The sequence below is a fragment of the Macaca mulatta genome, chromosome 5 (genome assembly GCF_049350105.2).
Source record: "Macaca mulatta isolate MMU2019108-1 chromosome 5, T2T-MMU8v2.0, whole genome shotgun sequence".
Lineage (NCBI taxonomy): Eukaryota > Metazoa > Chordata > Mammalia > Primates > Cercopithecidae > Macaca > Macaca mulatta.
In genome coordinates this window covers 3,466,819-3,492,985 of record NC_133410.1, presented here as the reverse complement: position 1 = coordinate 3,492,985, position 26,167 = coordinate 3,466,819, and the positions used below count along the sequence as shown (strand labels likewise).

At 54.0% G+C, this 26,167-nt stretch overlaps 2 protein-coding genes across 5 annotated transcripts in view; both read right to left on the bottom strand.

The window, feature by feature from the left end:
* Nucleotides 1-26,167, bottom strand: part of RGS12 (regulator of G protein signaling 12) — a 184,608-nt gene that overhangs the window by 139,522 nt on the left and 18,919 nt on the right. The gene's annotated exons all lie outside the window — the stretch shown is intronic.
* On the bottom strand, nt 93-24,316 carry LOC144341096 (uncharacterized). Its single transcript, XM_078003072.1, has 2 exons — nt 20,418-24,316; nt 93-824 (listed from the first exon to the last, which is right to left on the bottom strand). Exons 1-2 carry the CDS (start codon nt 21,018-21,020, stop codon nt 624-626), a joined length of 804 nt encoding a protein of 267 aa, XP_077859198.1. The 5' UTR covers nt 21,021-24,316; the 3' UTR covers nt 93-623.

The following is a 26,167-nucleotide window of genomic DNA, read 5'->3' as shown; positions in this document are numbered from 1 at the left end:
TTTAAAGATCACTTGAAAAAGCAATACAGTAAGTGATGATGTTGTGAAGATGCAAAATAGAACAGAGGGTATGTTTTTTAAAGAAATAATTGTTTTAAAGGTATTTATTAGAAGAGATTTTTGTGTCTTGGGATACAGTTTCCAGCAACAGGATCATAAACAGATTTGAAGTAATTTACACACACAAAAGCTACAGAACTAGATAAAGTGGAAAGGCTATTACTGGGTGACTCTAAGAGCGGCTTCTGTGATGACAAACACGGACATACAACATGCACACTTAGTAAAATTATGTTTTGATAGAGAAGAGTCAAAAATGAATATAAATCACATTACTCAATATCTAAGTAGTACTATATTAATAATTTAAATATTAGGACTGGGCATTTAACTATTTAATGTTCATCATTAAAAAATAAATAAATAAATGTAAAAGTTGGCCAAGAAACATCCTTGGGGATCTTCTCATTGGATCTCCTTAAGAGGTGTGACAGGCTGGCTGATGGCCCCTGATACACCCACGTCTTCACTCCCAAGCTTCTGGATGGCTCCTCCTATCCACATGATCTCGTGAAGGCTCTGGAGATGGGGAGAGTGTCAGGTGCGCCCGTGTGAGCCTGGGATCAGAGCCAGAGGGGATGGCCATGTGGGGAAGGATGCAGAGACCGCAGGGATTCAAGGACGGGTCTCGAGCCCAGGCAGACAGGCAGGCGGTCGCCTCCAGAAGCTGCAAAGGTGAAGGAAGCAGACTTAAAGCCGCCAGAGGAACCACCTCTGCCACATCTGCCATCAGCCAGGTCACAGTGACTGCAGACATGAGGCCCCTGAAAATGCAGGAGAATTAATGTGTGTTGTCCTAAGCCCCCCAGTTTGTGGTAATTTCTTTCCGCAACCCCAGGAAACAAATACAAGGGGGAATCACTTTATCACAGGTGAGGCGAGAGGGAAAGCAGGACATGCGTGAAACGGTCTCACTGAAGCACACTCAGAAAAGCATCTGGCTCATGGTAGACATCACACAACAAAGGTGCTGTTGTTCCCGTTACAGCAAATGCCGGCTATCACTGTGAACAGCCCCAGGACAGCAGGACATGAAGCCTTGATGGCTTCCTCGAGGAACAGAACAGCTCTTGGCTTTCTCCTCAAACAGGAATAGATACTGCTTCAATGAGAGACATGACTTCCCAGTTTATTTACACCATCCGCCTCACACTGTGTGACATAATGATGGATAAGTCTTCTATGCAGTCCACTCAATTTTTCTACTAGACTCTTACTGTCATGTGCCTCTGCTTATTAAAAAGAAATGGTTTGTAATTCATATAAGTAATATCTTATTATCTATAATCACATTTGTTTTTATTTTTTAGAGACAGGGTCTCACTCCATTGCCCAGGCTGGAGAGCAGTGGCACAGTCATTGCTCAGTGCAGCCTCAAACTCACTCCTGGGCTCTAGCCATAGCGAGCACACCCCCATACTCAGCTAATTTTTTTTTTTGGAGAAAACTGTAAAACTATATTGAGATATTTTAAGTCACATATCTAATATAAAACCAGTTTGCATTGGTTCAGCTTGTCTTTGTTGAAACCTGTGGTTGCCCTTCACCTCCTTCTGGTACTTTACATTGCACTGATTTTGGCAGAAACTTCCCCTGGACATCAGGACCATTTCCACATTCATCCCAGTCTTTGAAACAGCTCCCAGAGATCAGCTTCCCGGTCCAGCACAAGAATTTCAGTGGCACTGTGATCTTCCTCTCTCCCGGCCAGGTGCAGGACCCGACCTTCAGAGTCCCTCTTACTGAGGCTGTTCACTGCTGGGCTCAAGCCCAGGCCTAGGTAGCTCAGGAGGCTGCAGATACCGTCTGGGTCTACGCCTACATGCTGATCTTCCTTGCCAACTCATATTTCACACGGCTGCTTCTCAGTAGTGGGGAAAGAGTCCAGAATGCAGGAACGCAACCCTCACACCCTCGCAGGTCCACAGTGTTCACCACGTGGGCGAAGGGGCCGAGGGGAAGACACCCGGTGAACCTTGGCTAACGTTTTGATTTTTCTGTAGACGAGATCTCACTCTGTTGCCCAGACTAGTCTCAAACTTCTGACCTCAAGCAATCCTCCCGCCTTGGCCTCCCAAAATAATCACATATGTTCAGCTTATAGTTTAATTTTTCCTTAAACTGTATCAATTAATAGTGAAGCTAGCAGAACAGACAGTGAAATTCAGAAGACCACAGGGCACTGGATTCCAGCTGAACTTGCATTACAGCATCGGGGCTACCAGTAAGAACGCCCGCTCCCAGGCCCCTGCACCTCCCAGAGACTCTCACTTAGTAAGTCTGGGGCAAGGCCAGGAAGCTCCAACTTCCCCCCCGCCACACACACACACACACCTTCCAGCTAACTCTGAAACACCCTGACTGGAGATCATCTAACCCAGCCTCTTCGTTGTGTGGAAAAGGGAAGAAGGTCCAGCCAGAAGCAATTCATCCAAGCCCCAAGGCACAGATGGGATGTGATATGAAGGTCCCCACTCACCGCACAACACTGCCGCCTCCCATCAGGAGTCACCGACCACACCACACAGGCTGAGTGTCCCTTAGAAGAGATTTTTGGGACCTGAAGTGCTGCGGATTTTTTCTGATTTTGAAACATCTGTATATACGTAATGAGATATGTTGGGATAGGACCCAGGTCTGAACAGGAAATTCATGTATGTTTCATATACACCTTATACACACAGCCTGAGGGTAATTTTGTGCAGTATTTTTGATAATGTTGTGTATGAAACAAGGTTTGTGTCCATCAAGCCATTAGAAAGCAAAGGTGTCACCAGCTCAGCGATGCCTGGGGCATCACATCCGTGTCAAAGGTTTCCAATTCTGGAGCATCTGGAAAGGGATGCTCAACCCGCACTGTCACTCCTTCACTCACTCATCATTAAAAACTCAGGGTGTAAAGAGGACAATAAAACAAAACAAAGGAAACAAACTCAGGGTGATCTAGAAATAAATATTGCTGCCATGACACTTTTCTATTCCCTTCCAAAGTTAAAACCTCCTATGAAAGGTCCTGTTCTGAAAAACTCCTCCACTCATGCTGGGCAGCACCCTAGACATGCAAGTACAGAGAGGGGTCCTAGCCCTGAGCCACGGTGCAGCAGGCCCCAAGCGAGGCAGGACCGGAAAGACCAAGCCAGCACCTAGCCGTAATGACCACGCACACAGGGCGAGGCGAGAGAAGCCATCCTCCAAGGGCAGAGAGTCTGGATGCACCCAGGAGAAGAGGAGAGCGAGGGACAAGAACAGCACAACATTGACTATCACAGCCTCCAGGGTGACCCCACAGGCTGCAATGGCGGCCCCCACTGCCAGGACTTGCCATGCAGTGCATGTCATCCTAAACACCACTGCTCTGAGGAAGGCTCTGTTACAATTCTCACAGGTAGATGAGGGAGTGGGGGCACAGAGAAGCTACGTAACTTGTCTACCAGCACACAGCCAATTAACAGCAAAGGTGGATTTGAACCCGGGCTATTCTTGGCTTACCCACACTTACATGGATTCATAGAGGAAGGGCCTGAGACAGCAAGACACCACGCCACCTTCTCCACCTGGGACCTGCCCCCACAGGCGCCTGCCCACCTCACACCCTCCCACAGTCATCATGTCCCAGCAGCCTCCCCCCACCACCACCTCACAGTGCCCACAGGTGCCGAACACCCACCCAGCACCCCCTCTCCCACCACATCAGGGACACACGCACCAGACGATCTGATCCCTGCCCTCCAAGACACACCCATGCAGACCCGCACTGGCCATCCTTGCATCCAGCCACCTCCACCACTCACCTGAGGGGCCCTCCAAGAGGTGAGTGGTCACTCTTCCCAGACCTTCCCCGGACCCAGACCAGACTGGACCTGCCCACCCTGGACACGGCAGGACATGGTGCCAAAGGGATTGAGCAGATTCTGGAATCACGAAGGCCACTTCCAGGCCATTTTACTGAGCCACCAGTCAATACCTTTCCACACTTCCCTTCTTGGGGTGCAGGGTGGGCTGGAGACAGCCCTTGCCTTAGCCTCCCAGGCCCCAGCTCCTCTCCCACTTGGTTCCCCTCAGAGGACACCTGCCATTCCCAGGTCCCAGCTCCTCCCCTACACAGTTCCCCGCAACAGACACCTGCCATTCAGCAGTGTTGCTGGTACCAACTGCGTGCGGGACTCTGCGCAGGCTCAGGCTGTAACATAAGGAAAATAGTCCCTTCCAGGAAGACCTCTCGGCCTTCAACAAAGGGCCTGGGAAGGGACAGGTAATCCAAGACACAAACAGATGACAGCACAATCCTGAGAGAGCGGCTCCCAGCCCTGAACAGCGCCAGCCGCTTCCCAGAGCTCAAGGCAAACAAGAATCTTCGAATGCAAAGGGCCCACCAAGCCCTGAGCAGGGAGATGAAAAAAGTCCCACAAAACTTTCAGAAGAAAAAGACAAGTCTCACACAAAGGCATGAGAATCTGCCGCCAGACACCTGAGAACACAGAGCCTGCAGGTGCATGGGCCTTAGGCAGCCAGGTGGTGGCCTGGGGAGACCATCACAGGGCTGCACAGGCCACCCAGAGTACGCAGCGCCACGGACCAGCTGTTCTCCCCACGCACCTCGCACCCCGGCCGCCCGTGGAAATAAGTACAAATCACTAGCCCCGCTCCAAGACTTACAATCTGCAAATGGGGAGGGTGCCTCACCATTTCAGTGCCATGGCCCGCCTGCAGCAAGGGGAGTGCTGAGCTAACATGCTTCACATCTGAATCTGCCCCAAGTCCTGTGACAGCGAACAGAATCTCTCTCATCGAGGACACAGCCTCTTACTAACGCCGGCTGTAGAGATCGTCACGTTTCTTTCTGTTCACCTCCAGAAGTGCACCGGCCCTGTCTGGCCGAAAATTGGGGTGCTGCAGGCACTGGGAGGAACACAGCAGACGCAGACCTGCAATTCCCCAACCAGCTCAGGGCCAGCGCCCTAGCAGCACCAGATGGACAGGTGCTCCGTGCACACAGCCCCTGGGCCCAGAGCTGCCCGCACACCTGACCGCATGGTCCTGGGGCAGTTCACCAAGGCACCACCCCAAGAATCCCACAAACACCAACCATGCTTCCTAAGCCTCTGCACGTTTCCTCTGCCCGGGCGCCCCCAGACATCCTGGTGAGTCCGGCTGGAGCCCAAATACACCAGGTAAGGAAAATATCCCCTGCTGTCTCTAAAAGACTTTTTGGAACTTTGGGAAGAAGGAAGGACCCTTTTTAAAAAGACTGTTTGTCAGGCAGAACCTTCTGAGTGTAGAATTTCACATCTCCTGCCCAAATACCAGGGCACTTAAAAGAGTTCTGCGAACACAAGGAAACAGACTGCTGTCCGTCCACCCATTCCACAGTGGGGAGTGCCCTCTCCATGCTAGGCACAGTTCTAGGCACGAGCAGAGGCCGCGAGGCCTCAGGGTTGGCACACCCATGGCCCGGGGCAGGTGCGCGATCCACGCCTGCCGAGTCAGGGAAGGAAGGAAGGGTGCCAAGAACCTATTTGGCTGAAACATTCTTAACTTTCTCTAAAGTATCTGAATGTAATTATTTCTATGCATGTTTTCTACATTTTCTAAAAATAACAAATATTACTTTTGTACTTAAAAAGTAAAAGTAAGAGGGTTGATGAGGTTTTACATGAAAGCCATCGTAATAAAATACCTAATTGCTAGTTTTACAAAAATCCACCTGGCCTTCTCTCTTCAGACCCATGGCAATCCCACCCCAGGCTGGCTGGCTGGAGGCGGACCTCACGCCGTGTGCACACGCTCCACAGTGTGGCCTGTCCCCAGCGGTGCACGGGCCCACGTCCAAGACAGTCTGCCTAAGAGCAAGACGCATCGGCAAAGGCCATATCCCAGGACAGAAAAGCAGCTGGAGCGTGTCGTTCCATAAAGCTCCTAAGCTGGTGGGGAGAGGCAGTTAAGAGGTGTGAATGATGGGCTCACCCCAAACCCCGCATCCGTCAATAAGAGCTTGGTCAGCACCAACTCAGAAAAGAGAGCGGCATGATGAGACAAACCAAACATCGGAAACTGATGAAAACTCACCCCAGCACATTTCTTAGTTGCCTACAGTGAGGGGCTAGAAAGAAGCCTCCAAAAAAGCACCTGGAATCCACCGTCACTCCCTGACCCCAAGCCCCACCACCCCATCACCCCATCACCCCTCTACCCAGCCCAACTCAGCTCCTCCAGTGAGGGCTGTTGCTACTTGCCGGGTTCATAAGGCAAGAGCTGTGTTGTTCCCACCCACCAGCGTCCCCCAGGACATTCCCCACCCAAACAGAAGCAGAGTGCCACAGAGGGTGGGCTCAGACGCCCGAGACCACTCCCTGCTGCCTGCTCAGTCCCCTGCACCAGTTACTGCCTCCCCAGACACCCGTGCAGTGACCCTGAGGCTTCGGTGCTGGAGCAGATCGACAGCTATTTGTGTTTAAAGGAAGGAAACGTCATCAAGGCCATCGCCTGACTGAGGAACAGAGGGTGCCATGTGTCTACAACAAGGCAGGACAGGAGCCCAAACATTCAACTCCAGTTATGCTAAAGAAATCTAGATGACACAGGGGTGGAAAGGCTGTGCCGCTTAGTGAGTGGGAGTTCCCAAGTCAGCCTTTGTCCCCACACTCACACTCCCCATGGTGGAGTGACGCCTGCATGCGTCTCCTCGTCTCCATACCCTCCCCTAAACTCATGTCATCGTCATCGCACCTCCTGCCACCGACTCTCCTCTGAGCAGCCCACTGCCCCATGGCCCCCAATGCTCCAGTCAGCCAGTTCCTCCTTCCGCTTCTGTCCAAAGCAAGCCTGCTATGCATGTGACATCAGAAAGGTACTGTGTGCTGAGGTACAGCAAGACGGCTGGAGCCCCTGTAAAGAGATGAAGGGTGGGCCTCCCAGACTCTCATGGAGCAACCAGGCCCCAAGAAGCTTATGGGCACGACTCCTCACCCTTCAGGACCCCAAGGCAGAGCAGGGCTCATCTCAGAGGGATACCAGGTATGGCTCGTGCCTGATGGAAGGGACACCAGTGAGACTCCCAGGAGGCCCATAAACTCAGAACTATCACTGCCAGCTTGAACTACAAGGGTCAGAGTTAGTACAAAATAAAAAGTGGGTGCTGAACCCCAAAATCCTACTGGCAGGAAGCAGGCTGAGGAAACCACTCAACTGCAAGCAGGTGCTGTGTCTCAGACAAAGGGAAGCATGAGTCAGAGAGAGGACTCAAAGCCTCTGAGGGCAGAGGGACAGTTAACAATCCCCAATCGTGACACCTGAACAAGGAACTGCCCCTATCTGCCAAGCTGGGTCTCAGAAGTGAGGCACGCCTGAGGCTCCTTTCTGCCTCCATTTTCCCTCATTCTGAACAGGCAGGTCTGGCCTGCGGTGCTTGCCATGATGGCACCGTGGCTGTGGATGGATGAGCTGACAGCGTGTCTCTCTAGTTCAGGTCAACAGACCGGGGTACCGTGCACCCCAGGAGCTGCACCTCAGCCCACCTAGAGCCAGTTTTGAGGATGACGCGGGGCTCTGAGCAGATGCTGTCACAAAAGGATCTTGTGGGGAGTGTATCTTGTATGTGGGAGGGACATGAATCTCTGGGACCAGCAGGTGCATGGTGACAGGTGGCCTCTGAGATGGCCCCCATGACACCACCTCCTGGTCATCCTGCCCCTGCAGTCCCTCCCCTGGGTTGTGGGCTGGACCTAGCAACTCGCTTCTAACAAACAGAATGTGCAAAAGTCACTTCCAAGATGAGGTTACCAAAAGACCATGGCTTTCGTCTCGCTCATGCTCTCCCTCACTCGCTTTCAGGGAACTCACTGCCCAGCTGTGAGCTGCCCAAAGAAGCCGCCCACATGACAAGGAACGGATGTCTCTGGCCAACAGCCAGCGAGGACGTGAAGTCTTCCAACAGCGATATTACCAACCCTGGAAGTGGATCTTCTGAGGCTGCCGGCAGCCACACGAGTGTGCATGGAAGTGAATCCTCACCACGCAGCCCTGGCCGACGCCTTGATCACAGCCCTGCGTGAGCGTCACCAGGACTCCTGACCCCAGAAGCCTTGCAGCTACAGACAGAGAGTGCTGCACAGCGGCAGCAAACCAACGTGCCACGTGATGCAAAATAGCTCCAGGGTCGTTTGACTTGCTGCCGTTCCTGCTATAAGCACAAAATGGCGCTGTACTTACTTCGAGGTGGCAATGTATAGCAGGTGGTTTCAAAAATGGTCTCTGAAATCTACTCTGTGAGGAGGTGATTAAGGAAATCACACCGGATACACCAGAGACAAACACTACAGAATGGGGAAAAGTGGCTAAAAAGAAGCCAAACTGATCATAAACTCACAAGCAAAGTCTAATTATCCCATTTTATAAATGACGAAACCGAGGCTCCGGCACCACGACTGGAGGCAGTTAGGATTCGAAGCCAGGCTGGCTGACTGCAGTCCGGGCTCTCCAGTGTGGCCCCGGCTGCCTCCCTCTCCACCAGCACACGCCTGGGAGAAAGCGGCCTCCCTAGAAGCACGCACTTCCGCTAACAAAAACTAGTTATCCGGTTCTCAGGGAGTCTGTCTCAGCTCCTGGGTAGCTTTAGTCTCCTGAATCTGAATATTAATAATCTATGTTTAGGCAGCAGGGCAGTAGCCACCAACATTACGAGTAGTTTTTGAAGAAATATGCAGTTTTTGAATAACATATTCGGCTTAACTGAAGAGTACAATACATAAAATGTCCCAGGTCAGCATTTTGTCATTATGCATAGTTTTGCGTGGGTCTTTTATAAATGTCAGTTCTTGAGGTTTTAACATTTCAAATCCAAAGAAACCAAGAGGCTGAGCATCAGGGACACACACATTAAATGCCTTAATTCCGGGCTCGTGGAACAAATGCGCTTTCTTTCTCTTCCGGAGTCAACCTCAGAAAGATCCCGCACATTGCTAGGCAGCAACACAGCGATTCGGTGCTTAGAAAAGAATTCACTCAAAAAACAATGCAGTTTTTAAAATTTGGAAGTACTGCAAATATGAATGATTAGGGGAAAGAAATGAGAGGTGAAGAAGAAATTAAAGACTGGCAACTTTCAGAATGCTTCGTTTCTTTGAACACTTGAGAAAAAGATATACACTATTACAGTCCAGCAACAGTAAAAGGAAGTAGCATTCAGACAGTCATATACAGTTGAAGAAAGAGCTGTGCTAACATCATACTAATACTAATAACATAAAGTGTGAACACTGGCTTTAGCTTCTTAGCTCCATTTTACTTTAGAGAACACAGCAGGGGCAGGTCTGTGGGGTGGGAGGAAGTCAGTCAACCAGGGAGACAAGTTGCCTTTGTTCCTCCTGCCTCCTGTTCCCCCCACTACCAGGGCAAGCTCAAGTTGCTGAGGAAGAGGAGGGGGCTTCTCCCAAGGAGGGGAAACTCTGCAGGATCCTCCAAGGACCCAGAGTCCATGAAGCAAAAGAGCCTCCAGGGACAGGGTATCTGCACAGATGCTGAAATACAGCACTGCTGGTTCCAGTGTCCTCCAGCAACGGCCACAGAGGAGAGGCTGGGGGAGCCTGCAGGCACCCTGCAGCTGTCACTCGTGTCCCCATCCAGGCGGAGGCCCTCCCACATCCTCCCTGCCTAGGTCGCCATACCAAGGCTCACCTTGCATGGTGGCCACACCTCCTGCTGGACTCCCCGCTGCACCCCACTTGCCGGCCCACCCTGCCCTCACCCTCCTCCTGCCCACAGCTGCCAGTGCTTTGTCCTTCCCCACTTCCTAATCTCTGCCCAAGCACCTGTCCCACTGGGTCCAGCCTCTTGAGGCTCCCTCACTAGGTCCCTCCCCAAACCTCAACATCCCCCTCAGTCAGACCCACTTCCTCACAGCCCCATGATTTTCCTGCTCACTCATTCATTCATTTATTCATTCAAGAACTGTCTCGTGGCTTCTGCAGCAGCTCCAGGTGGGCAACTACGAACAGGCAACCAGTGATGGTCCCGAACTCCCAGGGCCAGCTGCCACGGGGTCCCAGACAGTTAGACAGCCCAATGCCACAGTGCACAGCAGGGCCAGGCCATGCAGGAGGACACCATTTGCAAAAATCACTTTCTCCTGAAACGGGTCCTCTCTCCTCCCTCCACGACTCTGAGGTTCAGCTCACAGCCCACCTCCTACCTGAAGCCCCCACTGACTCCTCCAACACCCCCAGCCCCCGGGCTCTGAGAACCTACCCACAGAGCAGGGGCCCCACACTCCGGCTGTGCCTGTCTACTCCTGGGTCGCCTCCCTTCTCATGTACAGAGACGTTGCCCCGCAGCCTTCCGGGGCTTTCTGATGTGGTGCTGTGGGTGTACACACAGGCCCCCTGCAAGGGGCAGGAGGACCCACTTCTGTAAGCAAGGGGAGCAGAGCCCACCAGTCACAACAGACTGGAAGGGGCTGAGCACAACGGGCCCCACCGGCCTGTGTCTCTGTGGTTTTGAAGGCCACACAACGTGAACTCCAGAAACTCCAATCCTGCAGAAGCACCACACCACAAAGACACTCAGACAAGAGCAGGAGCCAAGCCCCCAACCCCACCCACCCCAGACCACAACAGCCAGGGCCCAAGCCCACAGGGCCCAAGCCACGTCACAGGCGCCAACTCGACCCTGCGGTCAGTCCAGCAGAGCCTGCACTGCGAGCTCACTCTGGGCACCGGCCTGGTGATGACCTGGCTTTAGGAAAAGTGAACAGGACACACGAAGGCCACAGCCCTCCAGAATATCCCGGTGCCCCACAGCTGATGAAATTTTCTGATTCCAGAAATAAACACTAGTTCAGTATCTTTGGAACAGTGAAGGTCAAACCTCCTCAATTCTTCCTTTCCATTTGTATTTGACTTTCCCTTTTTATCTCTACTTGGTATTTACTTCTGTTTGTGGTTTTTAAATCTGCACAGAGTGAGACTATAAATGGAGTTGCCAGATTTAGCAAAAAAATTAAAAAATACAGGATACCCAGTTAAATGTGAATCTTAGATACATGACAACTTCTCAGTATGAGTGCGCCCCAAATGCTGCATGGCAACACTGTACCTGGCAAGTCTAGCCCTGGAGAGAGGCTGTGTTTTAACCTGGCTCGTTCCAACGCCCACGTTGGTCTCCTCCTCCTCCTTGCTGGCACCTCGGAGGTCCCCATCACCCCGCCTGGACATGTCACCTCTGTGCCCCCCACCCCTTCATTCTCTCATACCTGCTTCCTTGAACAAAGCCCACAGTGGCAGGTAAAGGACAAGAAAGGACAGGCACAGCCCCGGACCCCAGCCTCACTGTCCATCCCTGGGCCTCGGACCCCAGCCTCACTCTCCATCCCTGTCCCTGGCGGGCCTCTCCTTAGCCCAAAACACCCAGAAAGGCTGAAACCAATTTTTCTCATCAACAAATGGGTCTTTTTTCCAGCCTCCTACATGTGATTCTCCTATTCACCGATACCTGGTCACCCCCCTACAGGATTCAAGGGAAAAAGACACAGAGGGTTCCACCACTGTTTGTTTTGTGTGTTCACTAGGCCTGAAGGGGTCCTTTTGCTTTTAGTATCTTACCCGCTCTCAGAAAGACAACAATAAAATCGATGCCAACGTTCCCAGTACTGTGAGCCTCTTCAGCACCAAGCATGTTAAGGACAAGCTGTGCACCTGTCCTGCCCACAGGGCAGCCGGGACAGACCCTGTGTAACAGAGGAGGGCAGCCGGGACACACCCCACGTAACAGAAGGGCAGCTGGGGAGGCTGCTGGGGCCTGAAGCGTGGTACCCTTGTGACCTCCTCATGTGGTTCCTCACCAACCCCAGGTCTAGGTGGGTGCAGTGGGGCAAACGGCAGCCCCAAAGATACCAGGGCCCAATCCCCAGAAGCTGTGATTGTGACCCTATTTGGAAAAGGATTATGTTAAGGATTCTGAGACGAGGCAGTGATCCCCAATTTCCCAGGTGGGTCCTAAATGCAATCACAGGTGTCCGTAAAAGAGGGAGGCAGAAGGGAGACACAGACCCAGAGAAGGCCACGTGAGAGAATGCCACATGGGGACCGAGGCAGGGACTGGAGCGATGCAAACACACAAGCCAAGCCAGGCTGGGAGCCCTAGCAGCTGGGAGAGGCAGGAAGGGTCTCTTCCCCCAGAGCCTTTGGAGGGGTCACAGCTCTGCCACACCTTGACTTCAGACTTCCGGTCTCCAGAACTGTGACAGGACCAACTGCTGCTGGGCTAGCCCCTTGCTGGTGATCATTTGTGCTAGCAGGCACAGGAACTCCTAGGAGGGGTGGGCCCAGGCAGTCCTCCTCCTCCCAGGCAGTCCTCCTACTCCCAGGGCCAACGGCCCCAGCCTCACAGGGAGGAACCTGGCTGCTAAATGCTGGAATCCACAGAGCTGTCCCTCTTCCACACAATGCTCTACTAACTCCTGGGCTGGACTCCAGGCCCCTGGGGTGCAGAGGGCTCTGGCAGGCAGGACAAGCCAGCCCCTCACCCTGCCCAAAGTGCCTTCACTGCACTCCAGCTCAGCAGAGCCCACGGCACTGCCGTCTCCCACAACCTAGCACACAGTGGGGGCCAGACCCAGATGCACTCAGTGAAGGCCTGGCTGCCTCCGAGGTGAGCGGCTGTTCCCAGCAGCCAGAATGCAAGCCTGCAGCGATGCCAACAGCACCATCGCTAATGCTGACCAGGACTCCCAGGTGTCAGCCACTGCTCCTAACCATTTTCCACACATCACGCTATTTAAACCTGACGACAATCTTATGATGAACTCTATTTTATAGACACACTGCAGCACACAGTTAGAAAAGACTGTGGGGGTGAGGTGAAGACCGCGGAACAGCAGCACAGGCCAGGCTGCGTCTTTCCCCCAACCCTCAGTGAGCTTGGAGGAGCCCCAGCCTAGCACACCTGTACCAGGTCCAGGTGTCCGGGGCTCATGGGCCTCTGGAAAGTCAAAGAAGAGCCCACAGGCCCTATCCTTACGGTGCTCGCATCAGAGGAAAGCAATAAAGGACGCACAGTCTCTCTGCCACCAGGTTAGTCAGGTTGGTTGGCCTATCTAGGAAATGCATCTATTCTAGGCTAACACTTAAGATACAGAAGTCAGGTGTTGTTAGGGGAGGAACTTTCTTTTAGCTGGAGTACTCACTCCCTGATCACCTGAACTCTCGACGTGAAAAACAAGCAAACTGCCAAAGACCGATGCCTGGCTACTAATCAACATGCCAGCAGCTCTCTCCGTAAACTGACAGTCTCCTACATTCTCCCATGCTGCTAAATCAAGTTCCAACCAGTCACAAAATATAAAAACCAACTCTGGGAGGTCCTGGAGAGCTACGAAAAGCAGGCAGAAAGTGGAGAGGAGTTGTCCCCTGAAAGGAGAGAGCTGCACCAAGTAAAACATGTTTCTAAAAATGGCTAGAGCGCAGTAGAAGCCGTGATCCTCCCAACTTGAAGAGTCCAAGATAGGGCTTGGGGAGGACAGGGTGGCTGAACAGTGAGGGGCATATCTCAGAAAGGAGGTCACTGGGGAAGAGGCAGTCTAAAGTCTGTTAGTAAATTCTGCCTAGGTCCTGGCCAGTGGTGAGCCATCTACGCACACAAAGACCCCAGAGTCCAGCAGAAGGAGGCAGCCAGAAGGTCAACAGCACCAAGCAGGGACTGCAGCAGATATTTTCATTTGAGTCCAGACAAATTAACTTCCAGAACAAAAATCAACACTCTTCAGAAAAAAGAAGTCACTGCAGTCATCATCTACAATGTCCAGTACACCATCAAACATGACTAGATGTTCAAAGAAACGGGAAGATGTGACCCATAGTCGGAAGAAGCCAACAAAATGATCCTGAGATAATGCAGGTGCTGAAATTAGTAGAGAAGAACGTTAAAGCAGCTAGTATGTGTTCAAAGATTTAATGACAACATGATCACAATAAACAAATGACAGAGCAGAGAAATGGAAACTAGAAAATAAGTGAAAATTCTAGAAATAAAAACTACTAGAACTGAAATTTTAAAATTCACTAAACAAACCTAATAGCAGTTTGAAGATGGTGAAAAATTACATATCCAAGAAGTTCAACAAACCTTGAGCAGGACAAATGCAAAGCAAACCCTCCTAAGAACATCACAATCAAACTGCTGGAAGCCAAAATTCCCGAGAGGAGCTTGAAAGCACATCACCATATAACCCAAAAGAGCAACACAGCTACCATAATGACCGACTTCTTAAAAACAGCAAAGGGGCAACGTGATGAGACTACGAAAAAATAATATGAAAAGTAAAAATTGCCAGGTGTGGGGGTACATGCTTGTAATCCCAGCTACTCAGGAGGTTGGGGCAGGGGGACTGCTTGAGCCCAGGAGTTTGAGACTGCAGTGAGCTATCATTGCACCACTGCATTCCAGCCTGGGCAAAAGAGTAAGACTCCATCTCAACTTAAAAAAAAAAATTGAACAAACATCAAAGAGATCAACATTGATGAGGAAAAAGAGAATTAGAGGATCAACCTAGGAGGTCCAACCTCCAAATAAAAGTTCCAGAAAGAGAAAACAACAAAACTGAAAGAAAATTATCTTCGAAATTTAAAAACTTCTATCCTCAGCCTGAAGGGGCCCACGGGGTGCCCAGCATAATAAATGGAAGCAGATGCCATCATCAGGTTTCTTAGAACACTGAGGGAAAAGAGCCACTTCTATGAGCTTGGGGCGGGAGAGATCACACACACAAGAACTGAAATTGGAATGGCATCAGACTTCTCAACAGCACGGAAACCAAATGCAATGAAGCACCATTTTCAAAATTCTGAAAAAATCATTGTCAGTCTAAAATTTTATACCCAGCTAAGTTAAAAGGTAACCAAAGAGTAAAATAAAGATGTTTTCTAAATCAAGGACAAAAAAAAAAAAAAAAATCCTATGTGATGTTTCTTAGGTATCAAAAGAGTAGGACTTCAGCAAAACGAGGAGTGAGCCAAGCAGACAGAGAAGAGCAGGACCCAGTGCACAGGGAGCCCCACAGATGGAGGACAGCACGGGGAAATGCGGGTGACGGTGGCGCAGCAGGTCTCCTGGAGACCAGGGCAAGCAGGAGCAAGGAGAAGGCTCCCAACCACAAAGGGGTGGGGATGGGGCTAGTGTCCTGGATGCAATGAAAAACAAACCATTTTGATAGGTGGGTGATTAGAAGATGCGAATCCACAGGGCTGTGTGAGAGGACCTGTGCTCAGGGCACTCCTTGGCTCAATAATGAGCAATGCTTACAGCCACACAAGAGCAAGGACTATAGATTTCACCAAAAACGGCGATGTGATTATGATGGCACATAGAGGGACAGGGAGGCTGATGGGACAAAGAGAGCTAAACCTCCCCTCGGCCTTTGGGAGAAATAAAAAAAATAATGTCTAAAACAAACTTTAAAGGAGCAGCTTCAACAACAGTAAATGCCTGAGAAAACAGACCATTTAGGATCCCGCCTCTGGGGGCTGGGGCCAGGCAGGGCAGGAGAATGCCTACAACTGGACGCTTCAATCCACAGACTCAGCCCTTCTTCAGGCATGCTGGAAGGACAGCTAAGATCACTGCTAAGGGACACAAAGATGCAGGAAACGATACGTGAGTAGAGTGTGTGTGCGCGTATCGGGTATCACCATGATTAGAGAGTTGGGGACAGCAAGTCCACAGAAAAGCAGAAAGAAAAGAAAAACAGAAAGAACAAACTAGATGTTTCTTTTCTCCTTCACTGAAGTCCAGACCTTAAAAAAAATGGAGGAAGGGGCCGGGCGCGGTGGCTCAAGCCTGTAATCCCAGCACTTTGGGAGGCCGAGACGGGCGGATCACGAGGTCAGGAGATCGAGACCATCCTGGCTGACACGGTGAAACCCCGTCTCTACTAAAAAAAATACAAAAACTTAGCCGGGCGAGGTGGCGGGCGCCTGTAGTCCCAGCTACTCGGGAGGCTGAGGCAGGAGAATGGCGTAAACCCGGGAGGCGGAGCTTGCAGTGAGCTGAGATCCGGCCAGTGCACTCCAGCCTGGGCGACAGAGCGAGACTCCGTCTCAAAAAAAAAAAAAAAAAAAAAAAAATGGAGGAAGGAAACTTCTAACACAAGAGTTCCTTGTCTAGAGCCCGAGGCAAGAGGCTCCTTCATGGAAGAATCTAGGCAACTTCTGCAACGGTGGCCCCCAAAAACCACAGGTTAAACTGCACGAGCACTGTGTGGAGTATCCAGTTTGGAACTGGTAATGACCCCACCTCCTAAAAAAGGCACAGCATGAGTGACCTCCCACTACCTCTTATGACTGGGGTTGCATCCTGAGCAAGGCTTATCTTCCTTCCCAGGACACCTGTTTCCAGGACTGCTCCCGCCTCTCCCCGAGGGCAGGGATGTGAAACCATGGGACCTTCCCTCAGACAAACCCTGCCCATCCCGGGGAAGATGCACAAGATGGCTGCTCCTCTCACACAATGGGAAAAGTGAAGTCAGTTCGAAGACAAGTGAGGAGCCTGCTGTAGGCTGAATAGCCATCCCCAAAGATACCCAGGCCCTAATCCCTGGGACTGTGAAAGTTATACGGCAATATGGATCTGCAGATGTGAGTAAACTAACGCTCCCAGGAGGAGGAGATTATCCCGGACATTTGAAGACAGCAGAGGAAGACAGAGGCTACGCATGGTGGCTCAGGCCTGCAATCCCAACCCTTTGAGAAGCTAAGGCAGGAGGATCACTTGAGGCTAAGAGTTCAAGATCAGCCTGGGCAACACAGTGAGACCCTCACCTCTACCAAAAAAAAAAAAAACAGACAAATTAGCTGGACATGGTGGCACATGCCTGGGGTCCCAGGTACTCAAGAGGCTGAGGCAGGAGGATGGCTTCATCCAGGAGTTCAAGGCTGTAGTGAGCTATGATTGTGCCACCGCACTCCACCTGGGCAACAAAGTGAGACCCTGTCTCTAAAAAGAGAGAATAAAGAGGAGGACAATGGAAGCAGGGCAGGAGCCGGGAGCCAAAGAATGAAGTCAGCCCCCAGAAACTGATCGGGGGGGCAAACAGTTATCCTCCAGCTCCCAGAAGCTGACCAAGGGAGCAAACAGTTCTTCAACCCACAGAAACTGATCGGGGGGGCGAACAGTTCTTCTCCAGTCTCCAGAAGCTGACCGGGGGGGCAAACAGTTCTTCTCCAGCCCCCAGAAGCTGACCGGGGGGGCGAACAGTTCTTCTCCAGCCCCCAGAAGCTGACCAGGGGGGCAAACAGTTCTCCTCCAGACTCCAGAAGCTGACCGGGGTGGGGGCAAATGGTTCTCCTCCAGCCCCCAGAAGCTGACCAGGGGGGCAAACGTTCTCCTCCAGTGCCTCAGGAGGGCACTTGGTCAACCAACGATGACACCACAGTTTCAGCCCAACTAGGGGGAATAAACTTTTGCCGTTTTCAGCCACTAAGTGAGTGGTGCTTTGTCACACAGCAATAGGAAACTCATACAGCTGGGAAGGGAAATGTTTCCAGGAATTCCACCAAATTCAAATAAAATATAAAATGCTCTGGGCTTTAGGAGTTTGCGTGCTTGAAGCCCCGCATGTGTTAAGTCGTAACTAATGAGTTGTTTATTCCCTCAGCCTGTTTTTTGTTGTTGTTGGTTTGTCTTTGTTTTTGAGATGGGGTTTTTCTGTTTGTGAGACAGAGTTTTGCTCTTGCCGTCCAGGCTGGAGTGCAGTGGTGTAATCTCGGTTCACTGCAACCTCCGCCTCCCAGGTTCAAGCGATTCTCCTGTCTCAGCCTCCCGAGTAGCTGGGATTACAGGCGCGTGCCACCACACCCGGATAATTTTGTATTTTTAGTAGAGATGGGGTTACACCATGTTGGCCAGGCTGGTCTCAAACTCCTGACCTCAGGTGATCCACCCGCCTCGGCCTCCCAAAGTGCTGGGATTACAGGCGTTAAGTCACCGCACCCAGCCCAGCCTGATTGTTTTGCTTGGCCCATCTCAGACAAAAATAAAGGTCCAAAGACAATGTGATCCGCACACTGCCAACCAGGCCCGCAGAGCCCGCTCAGCCCCCTTCCATCAGCCTGGAGCGCTGACTTCCGGCAGCCTCAGCCTAACCTCCCTCTCCTTTACCCCCAGACCTTCCCACAGCAGCAGCCAGGCTGGCTGGGGCCCCAGCTGTCACCTCTGGGCCCTCACCACCTCCAGGACCTCACTGAGTCCCAGCTCCCAGAGCCACAGGTCTCCTCGGCCTGGCCACCCCTTCTTCCCTGAGACTCTCATCCTAAACAGGGCAGAAAGGGAGCCAGCCCTTGACCCTGGATTCCCTCCTCTTTGCAGTCCCCATCCAGTGCCTCCCTCCCACCTCCTGACCCTCCCCATGACATGCCCTCAGGTCACACTGCCCCTGCCCTCTCCTGAGCACTCCACAGGTCAGTACTGCACCTTCAGCCCACATCCAGGGGCCTTTCCTCCACCCTGTCTTTGTCAACCTCCCTGAGACCTCCAGTCACCACTGCCCTATCGCTCCTCCCTCTGCTCTGCCAGTCACAGAGGCATCCACATCACTGCAGTTCCAGAGCTACAAAAGTAAGCCCGTCTGAGGGCCGATTCCAGCCTCAAGAGGTCTCGGAGACAAGGGTGGACTTGCAGTTTTAAGAAAAAGACCCAAACAGGCGTGCACCAACTTGTGCAGCCCAAGGCCCTGCAGGCGGCCCCATCACCCACCTGCAGGCTCAGCCACCCCACTGCCCTTGGCTGAACCCCTGCCCTCAGCCAACGTGGCCTTCCCCATCTGCAGAGCTGTGGTACCACGCAGGGCCTGGGCACCTGATATCCATCATCTCAAGTCCCCAAAAGCACTGGCCACGATGGACCTTTTTATACTGCTTTTTCAGGGGAAAAACTTCACACGGTGACAATTACTTTCTAAAGTGAAATATAAACTGGTTCCCCGTTACTCACAATCACTCTGCCCTCCCCACGTCACCTTCTCTAGGGGCAGGCCTCAGCCCCTTGGAAGGCCCGTGGGACTCCACCCCGGCGGCCCTTGCTGCCCGAACTGCCTCTCTGCCCTCCCTGGTAGTCTCCTTATGTGAATGGTGGGGTGCTTCCTTGCCTGGGAAGGCCCCCCAGAGCCCCTTCTGTGCAGGCCTTGCCGGCCATCCTGCAAGTCCCTGTGGCCTCAGAAGGGCCCTGGACAGGACAGCATGGACCACACTGAAGGCTTCAGACAAAGCCACTCTTAGCCCTTGCGGCAGCCCCAAAGACAGGTCCAATGACGAAACTCAACCACAGAGAAGGTGGTCTCCTGCCCAGGGACACATTCCCAACAAGTGACCAGGCAGGTGAGAGGCCAGGTGGTCCTCTCTATCCACACTCCACAGCTCTGGGCCCCCTCTCTGTCCACACTCCACTGTCTACACTTCACGGCTCAGGGTCCCCTATCTGTCCACACTCCACGGCTCTGTCTACACTCCACAGTCCACACTCCACGGCGATGGGCCCCTTCTCTGCCCACACTCCACTGTCTACACTCCACGGCTCCGGACCCCCTATCTGTCTACACTCCACAGTCCACATTCCATAGCTCTGGGCCCCTTCTCTGTCTGCACGGCTATGACACTCTGTCTACACTCGATGGCTCTGGGCCCCCTCTCTGTCTACACTCCACTGTTTATACTCCATGGCTCTGGGCCCCTTTCTGTCTACACTCCACAACTCTGGGCCCCTTCTCTGTCCCCAATGCACAGCTCTGGGTCCCCTCTCTGCCTACACCTCACAGCTTTGGGAACCCTCTATCTACACTGCACAATCGCGGCACCGCGGCAGAGCCGAGCCCAGATCGCTACAGTGGGTCAGGAGTTCGGGTCTCTGGAGGCAGCCTCTGCCCTAACAAAGCGGCCGCTAGTAGAGTCCGACGAGGGAACCTGGACCCCTCAGCGCCGTCAGGGCCGCGTTCCCGGAGCTCCCAGGCGCTCCTCGCCCGCGGGACCCTCTGCTCCGCGCCGCCCCCGCGGGTCCCGCCAAGGACCCGGGCAGGTCTCACCGCGCGGGGCCCCAGGAGGCCGCCCACCCGCCCGGCCAGGAGGCCCCACAGGCCCGCGCCCCGCACCGCCCGCCCCCGCCCCCGCCCCGCGCCGTGCCGCGCCGGGCCCGGGACCTGGAGCCTGAGCCGGGCCGGCGAACAAAAGGCAGGGCGGGCGGGCGGCGACCCCGAGGGGACGGGCGCCGAGCAGGGCTGGCTGGGGTCGACCGGGAGGCCGAGGGCGCGGGCGCGCGCCCCGGAGGCGAAAGAAAGAGCGGAGGCGGCGCGCCCGGCCCCCGCCCCGGCCCCGCACACCTACCGGGCCGCGCCGCTCGCTCCCGCTCCAGGCGCTCCGGCCCGCGCCACCGCCCGCGCGCGTAACGGTCGCCTCAGCAGCCGCCGCCCCCCGGGGTCGAGGCGGGGGCGGGGCCGCAGCCGGGGCCAGAGGAGGGGCGGGGCTGGAGGGGCGGGTCCGGGAGGGGCGGGGCGAACTGAAAGCGAGGCGGGGCAAAGGCGGCGTGGCGGGGTTGGGGAGGGTTGAGTCGGGGGCGGGGCATGGGGCGGGGCGAGGGCCTGCGTGTTGGGACAGCGTGGGAATGGGACTGCGAGGGAAGCGGGGATGGGAAGAAGTGAGGGGCGGGGCCTCCACGGCTAGGGGCGGGACTTCCGTTGCGGGCGCGGCAGCCCTGGTACGCCCGGTGTGGCTTCGCACTGGCCTGGCCCTGGCGCTGGGAGCGACTGCGTTCCCGCAAGCTGGTTTTCCCTGCCTCCGCCGGCCCGGGACACCCTGCGAAGGGCAGGTCGGTGTGGCCGGGAGGAGCCGACCCTGCCTGAGCTGTCTCCGCCCTTCGCCGTCAGTGTCCAAGGAAGTCCCGCTCCCGTTGGGTCGCGGTGCCCGGAAATCCTGGGTGTGGGGAGTCATGCCCCTGCGCCCTGGGTTTTCGGCCGGGCAGATGCCCGGAGCTGGCGGCAGCCTCGCGGGCGGCGTGAGTTCCCGCAGCGAAGCCACGGGGACAGCTAGGAAAGGCCGTTCCCTCCGGGCCCCGGGACGCTCGCGAAGGCGGCGCGGTGACTGCGGCGTCCATCGGGTCTGCCCCTCCCGGAGCGCGGGCAGCAGCGGGGGCGGGACCGGAGGCACCGCCGGCCCGAGAGGGGGAGCTACCCGGCCCCGGCCTGCGCCTCTGGCCCCGTCCCAGCCGCCGCCTTCACCCCTTAGGTCGGGGTTCCTTCCTCACCCTCTTCGTGTCTTCCTTCCCCGGCGCTGGGTCTCCCTGCGCCTTCCTTCCTGCCCTCCCCTCCTTCTCTCCCGCCGCCTTTTTCCCTCGAGACGCACCCCTCGCTGCTGTTCACGCTCCCGCCCTGCCGCCCTCCCAGGGATTCGACCCCTCTCAGGTTTGCTTCTCTCCTGTCACCTGCCTTGATGGGCTCAAAACGCTTCCTCTCCGCCCCCGCCCTATGCTTTCTTCATCATCTGGTCTTGTGTGACTAGTTTGGATACCAGGAGGAAACCAATGGCATTCTCAGTAGGACAACTGGAATCCAGCAAGGCTCCCGCCGGCAGAGGCGCGGCCCCGGAGCGGGGAAGCCACAGGGAGGTGCTGAATTGGGACAGGTGACAGCAGGGAGGGAATTGGTGTCACCTGCAGGACTAAAGGAACTCGGCCAGAACGGTTACAGGAAGCCAGACAGGGAGAGAGAGCCACTTAACAGGAGCTGCGACCTGTGGCCAAGGGACACAGCCAGCCCTTGATGACCCAGCAGAGAGAGCCAGGGAAGAGGCCAGGCGCAGTGGCTCACGCCAGTAATCCCATCACTTTGAGAGGCTGAGGCGGGCAGACCGCCTGAGCTCAGGAGTTCAAGACCACCCTGGGCAAGATGGCCAAATCCCACCTCTACTAAAATACAAAAAATTAGCCGAGTGCGGGGGCGCTCGCCTGTAGTCCCAGTTAGTTGGGAGGCTGAGGCAGGAGAATCACTTGAGCCCCGGAGGCGGAGGTTGCAGTGAACAGAGATCATGCCTCTGCACTCCAGCCTGGGTGACAGTGAAACTCCATCTCAGAAAAAAAAAAAGAGAACCAGGAAAGAAACTGCCCCCAAGCCGGACCCCCCGCAACTGTCAACCTTCTTTTGTTCTGCCTATGTGCGGATGGTGGAACCTTCCAGAGCAGTGCCAAGCCAGAAGGAAGCAGGCCACAGAGCTCAACCTCCTCCGGTTCCAGGGCAGGGACAAGTGGCCCTGAGTGAGAGACGAGGAGACACCACCTGCAGGTCTCTTCTTTCCCCTTGGCTTTTTCCTCTGCACTTGCCCGGCCTCCAGGTGCCTCATGGACAGGGGTGGGGGAAGAGGAGGAGCAGCTCATACCAGAGGTCACCGAGCCTGTGAGAGAACTCGTGCCCAGCAGGGGGTGGCCCGAGAAGCTGTTTCCATGGGAGGAAGCACACTAAGTCCATCCCCGGGAAAGCCAGGGCCCCCAGAAGTGGGGAGAAATTGGGTGAGATGGAGAGAAGGTGTCAAGTGTCATGCTGGAAGGTTTTGAAAAGGCAGGTCTTGCCAATTAAGCAAAACTCATTCAGTCCATCTAGAGGGGCTAGACACAGAACCACACCCAAGTCTCTGGGTGGTCAGTACCTGGCCCTTGTGGTTCTGCTCCTGTAGGCTTCACTTGGCCCAGACTGGCAGGGCAGCCTCTGTTGGCGCAGGGAGGGCCACGGAGAGGGGTGCACCTGCTCTTCCGTGCTTGCCAGGAAGCGGCTCAGCGGCCCTACCCACAGTTCATCATCTACAGTTGCTCAAGGAGGCACTCCTGAGTTGAACAGGTGGGATGGATGGTAATTCTTCCACAGGACTTGGGGTGCAGGGGCATCCCCCCACATTCCAGCACAGGCTACTACATGGATGACCCTTGATGACACTATGCTAAGTGAAATAAGCTTGTCACCAAGGACAGATACTGTCTGATTCCACTTATACGAGGTCCCTAGAGTAGGTACATTTATAGAGATGGGTAGTAGAAGGGTGGGCGGCAGGGGCTGGGGAGAAGAGGACAGGGAGTTATTTAGAGTTTCAGTTTGGGAAGGTGCAAGCATTCTGGAGATGGATGGTGGAGATATTTGCACAACAGTGTGAATGTGCTTGATCCCCCTGAGCTGTGCACTTAAAAATGGTTGAGATACAGCCATTATGGAAAAGAGTTTGCAGGTTCCACAAAAAATCAAAACTAGAACTACCCTGTGATCCAGCAATGCCATTGCTGGGTGTGTATGGGAAGGAAATGGAATCAGGGTATCAGAGACGTCTGCACTCCCAGGTTCACTGTGGCACTTCTCTCAATGGCCAGGATATGGAACCCACCTAAGTGTTCGTCGATGGATTAGTAGATAAAGAAAACATCGTGTAATAGTGAATACTCTGGAGCCCTTAAAAAGAAGGCAATGTGCCGTCTGGAACGGCACAGATAAACCTAGAAGACATTATAAAAGTGAAATAAGCCAGGCACAGAAAGACACATATTGCCCGGTCTAACTTACATGTGGAATCTGAAAATGTCCAAGTCACAGAAGCAGTAGAATGCTGGTTACCAGAGACTGTGGGTGGGTAGGAATTGGGGAGACGTTGGTCAAAGGGCACAAAGTTTCAGCTGTGCAGGATGAGTAAGTTCAGAAGATCTATTGTACAGCATGATAACTAGTCCATAATAATGTATCCTTGAAAATCGCTAAGAGTAGATTTTAAATGTGCTCTTCACAAAAAATGGGATGTGAGTGATGGGACACATTAATTAGCTTAATCATTCCGTTGTGTAAACGTATATCAAAGCATCAGACTGTACAATTTTTCATTTGTTAATTTAAAAAATGAAAATATACTATGGGATTTGCACTAATTAAAAAAGTAAAAAATAAAAATTTTAAGCCAGGCGCGGTGGCTCATGCCTGTAATCCCAGCTCTTTGGAAGGCTGAGGTAGGTGGCTCACTTAAGCTCAGGAGTTGGAGACCAGCCTGGGCAACACAGTGAAACCCCATCTCTACCAAAAACACAAAAAATTATCTGGGTGTGGTAGTGCATGCCTGTGGTCGCAGCTACTCAGGAGACTGAGGCAGGAGGATTGCTTGAGCCTGAGAAGCAGAGGTTGCAATGAGCCAAGATCACACCACTGCACTCCAGGCTGGGCAACAGAATGAGATCCTGTCTTTAAAAAATAAAAAAAAAAAGTAATGATTAAGTTGGTAAATTTTATGTTATGTGTATTTTACCCCAATAAGAAAACATGTAAAACAATGTTCTCAGAGGGGACCACACCTTGCTTGGGGACCTGGTGGTGGCTGTCCTCAGCAGGTGGAGGCTGACAAGCGGAGGTGGGACCTCGGACTGGGTCCCTCCCACAGCGGGGCAACAGGATCCTGATGGCAGAAACAGGTAGATGCACTTCCTGGGCAGGGAACAGCAGGCAGAGTGGGCAGCCAGGCCGGGGCCAGCCAGCTCCAGGGGCTACACCGATGGGACTTGCAGGGGCAAGGAGATGGCGGCTCACTTGGGGTCGATGGTGTCCATAATTAGAGACAAGGAGAGCTGGGAGCTGGGGCTGCTGGGGCCCTGACAAGCCACACGCCTCACGCGGTCTCCAGGTGGGAGTCGGTGCAAAGGCCAAGAGCCCCTTCACAGGGACCAGATCCGTCTGCAGAAGGCCCTGGGATGCCCCGTCAGTCTCTAAGCAGGTGTTTCCCTAGCCTTCCCCTGGGCCTGTGGCAACTTTGCCGGGGTCCGTATGTCCCAGAAAGGAGGAACACCCAGACTTTGGGGGGCTTGCTTGTGTCAGGGTCTGAGCTGACCCAGGCACCAGGGTAACCCAAACCCTATCTGTCCTCTGGAGAGAGTTGGGGTCACCAGAACTTGACCAGGTCCCCCGTAAGGGGCACCCCTGGACCTGCATGTCCCCCATGAGTATTTCCCTGGCCTCAAAGTGTGGGGGAAGCTGCGCCTCAGGAGCTGTGCCAGGAAGCCAGGCCCGGAGGGGAGTGCTGGTGGCCAGGCGTCCAGCAGGCCTCTGCGTGGCCCACACCCTTCCTTCCCGGCGGGCATGCTGCCGCACCCATGGGGCCCCCTTGTCAGCTGCCCCGCTCCTGTCAGGGCCCAGCTCCGTGTCACATCCTTTGTGGAGCCAGCGCCGTCCCCACCCCAGCCGCAGTCCTCCCACACACCCACCAGACCCCACACACCCGCAGGGCCCATCACTCTTGGGGGTCTGTGCACACTCCCCACGTGGCAGTAGTTTATTTGCCATCGAATCCTTGTGTGTGCTCAGAGCAAGGAGCACACAGGCTCAGGGAGCTCAGGGCCAGCAGGCGCGGGCCCAGGGTGTCTCTGGACAGCTTGGCCACGGGAGGGGGAGGACCCAGAGGGACTCTGGCGCTGACGCTGGGGAGCAGGGCAGGGACAAAACAGAGGGGCTGGGGCTGCCCCCAAACAGAGCTAAGGGGACAGGCTTGCATGGGGCCCGGTCAGTTTGGGGGAGATGTGGGAGCTGAGGGCCCCCGCCTAGGCCCCGAAGGGCAAATGAGCCTGCCAGCCCGCTGCCCGCACTCTGCCAGCCCGCTGCCCGCACTCTGCTACATCTGAAATGCTCTCTCCCGGGACCCCTTTCCAGGTGGGGCCCCTCCTGTGCCCAGGCTGTGGAATTCACCGTCAGTGAGCAGATAAAATAAATGAAGCATAATGTTTTTAACCAGAACACACAAAATTAATTAAATAGAGCATATTGTTACTAAGTAGAGCTCATGGCAATTAGGGACGTTGTCACCAAATAGAATATGCATTAATTAAGTAGACCATATTGTTCCTACACAGAACTTCCTCGGGCCGCCAGGGCCAGGGGCTGGGGAGGTCCCGAAGGCCAGCAGGCAGGGGCAGGTTCAGGAAGCAGGAAGGGCTTGGCCACATGTGTGGCGTGAACGCCGCCCTCCTGTGGGACCCGGCTTTGAAATGTCTCTTCTTGTCAAAGAACCAAAGCCCGGCAGCAACAGAGCTGCTCCAGCTGGAGGAAGAGCAATTTGGAGAAGGTGCCCTTGCT

Coding starts and splice junctions, on each gene's coding strand:
- LOC144341096 (XM_078003072.1), bottom strand. CDS start 21,020: ATGACTCCCCACACCCAGGATTTCCGGGCACCGCGACCCAACGGGAGC. Junction 825..20,417: donor GGAGCGAGCGGCGCGGCCCG/GTAGGTGTGCGG, acceptor CTGCATTTTCAG/GGGCCTCATGTCTGCAGTCA.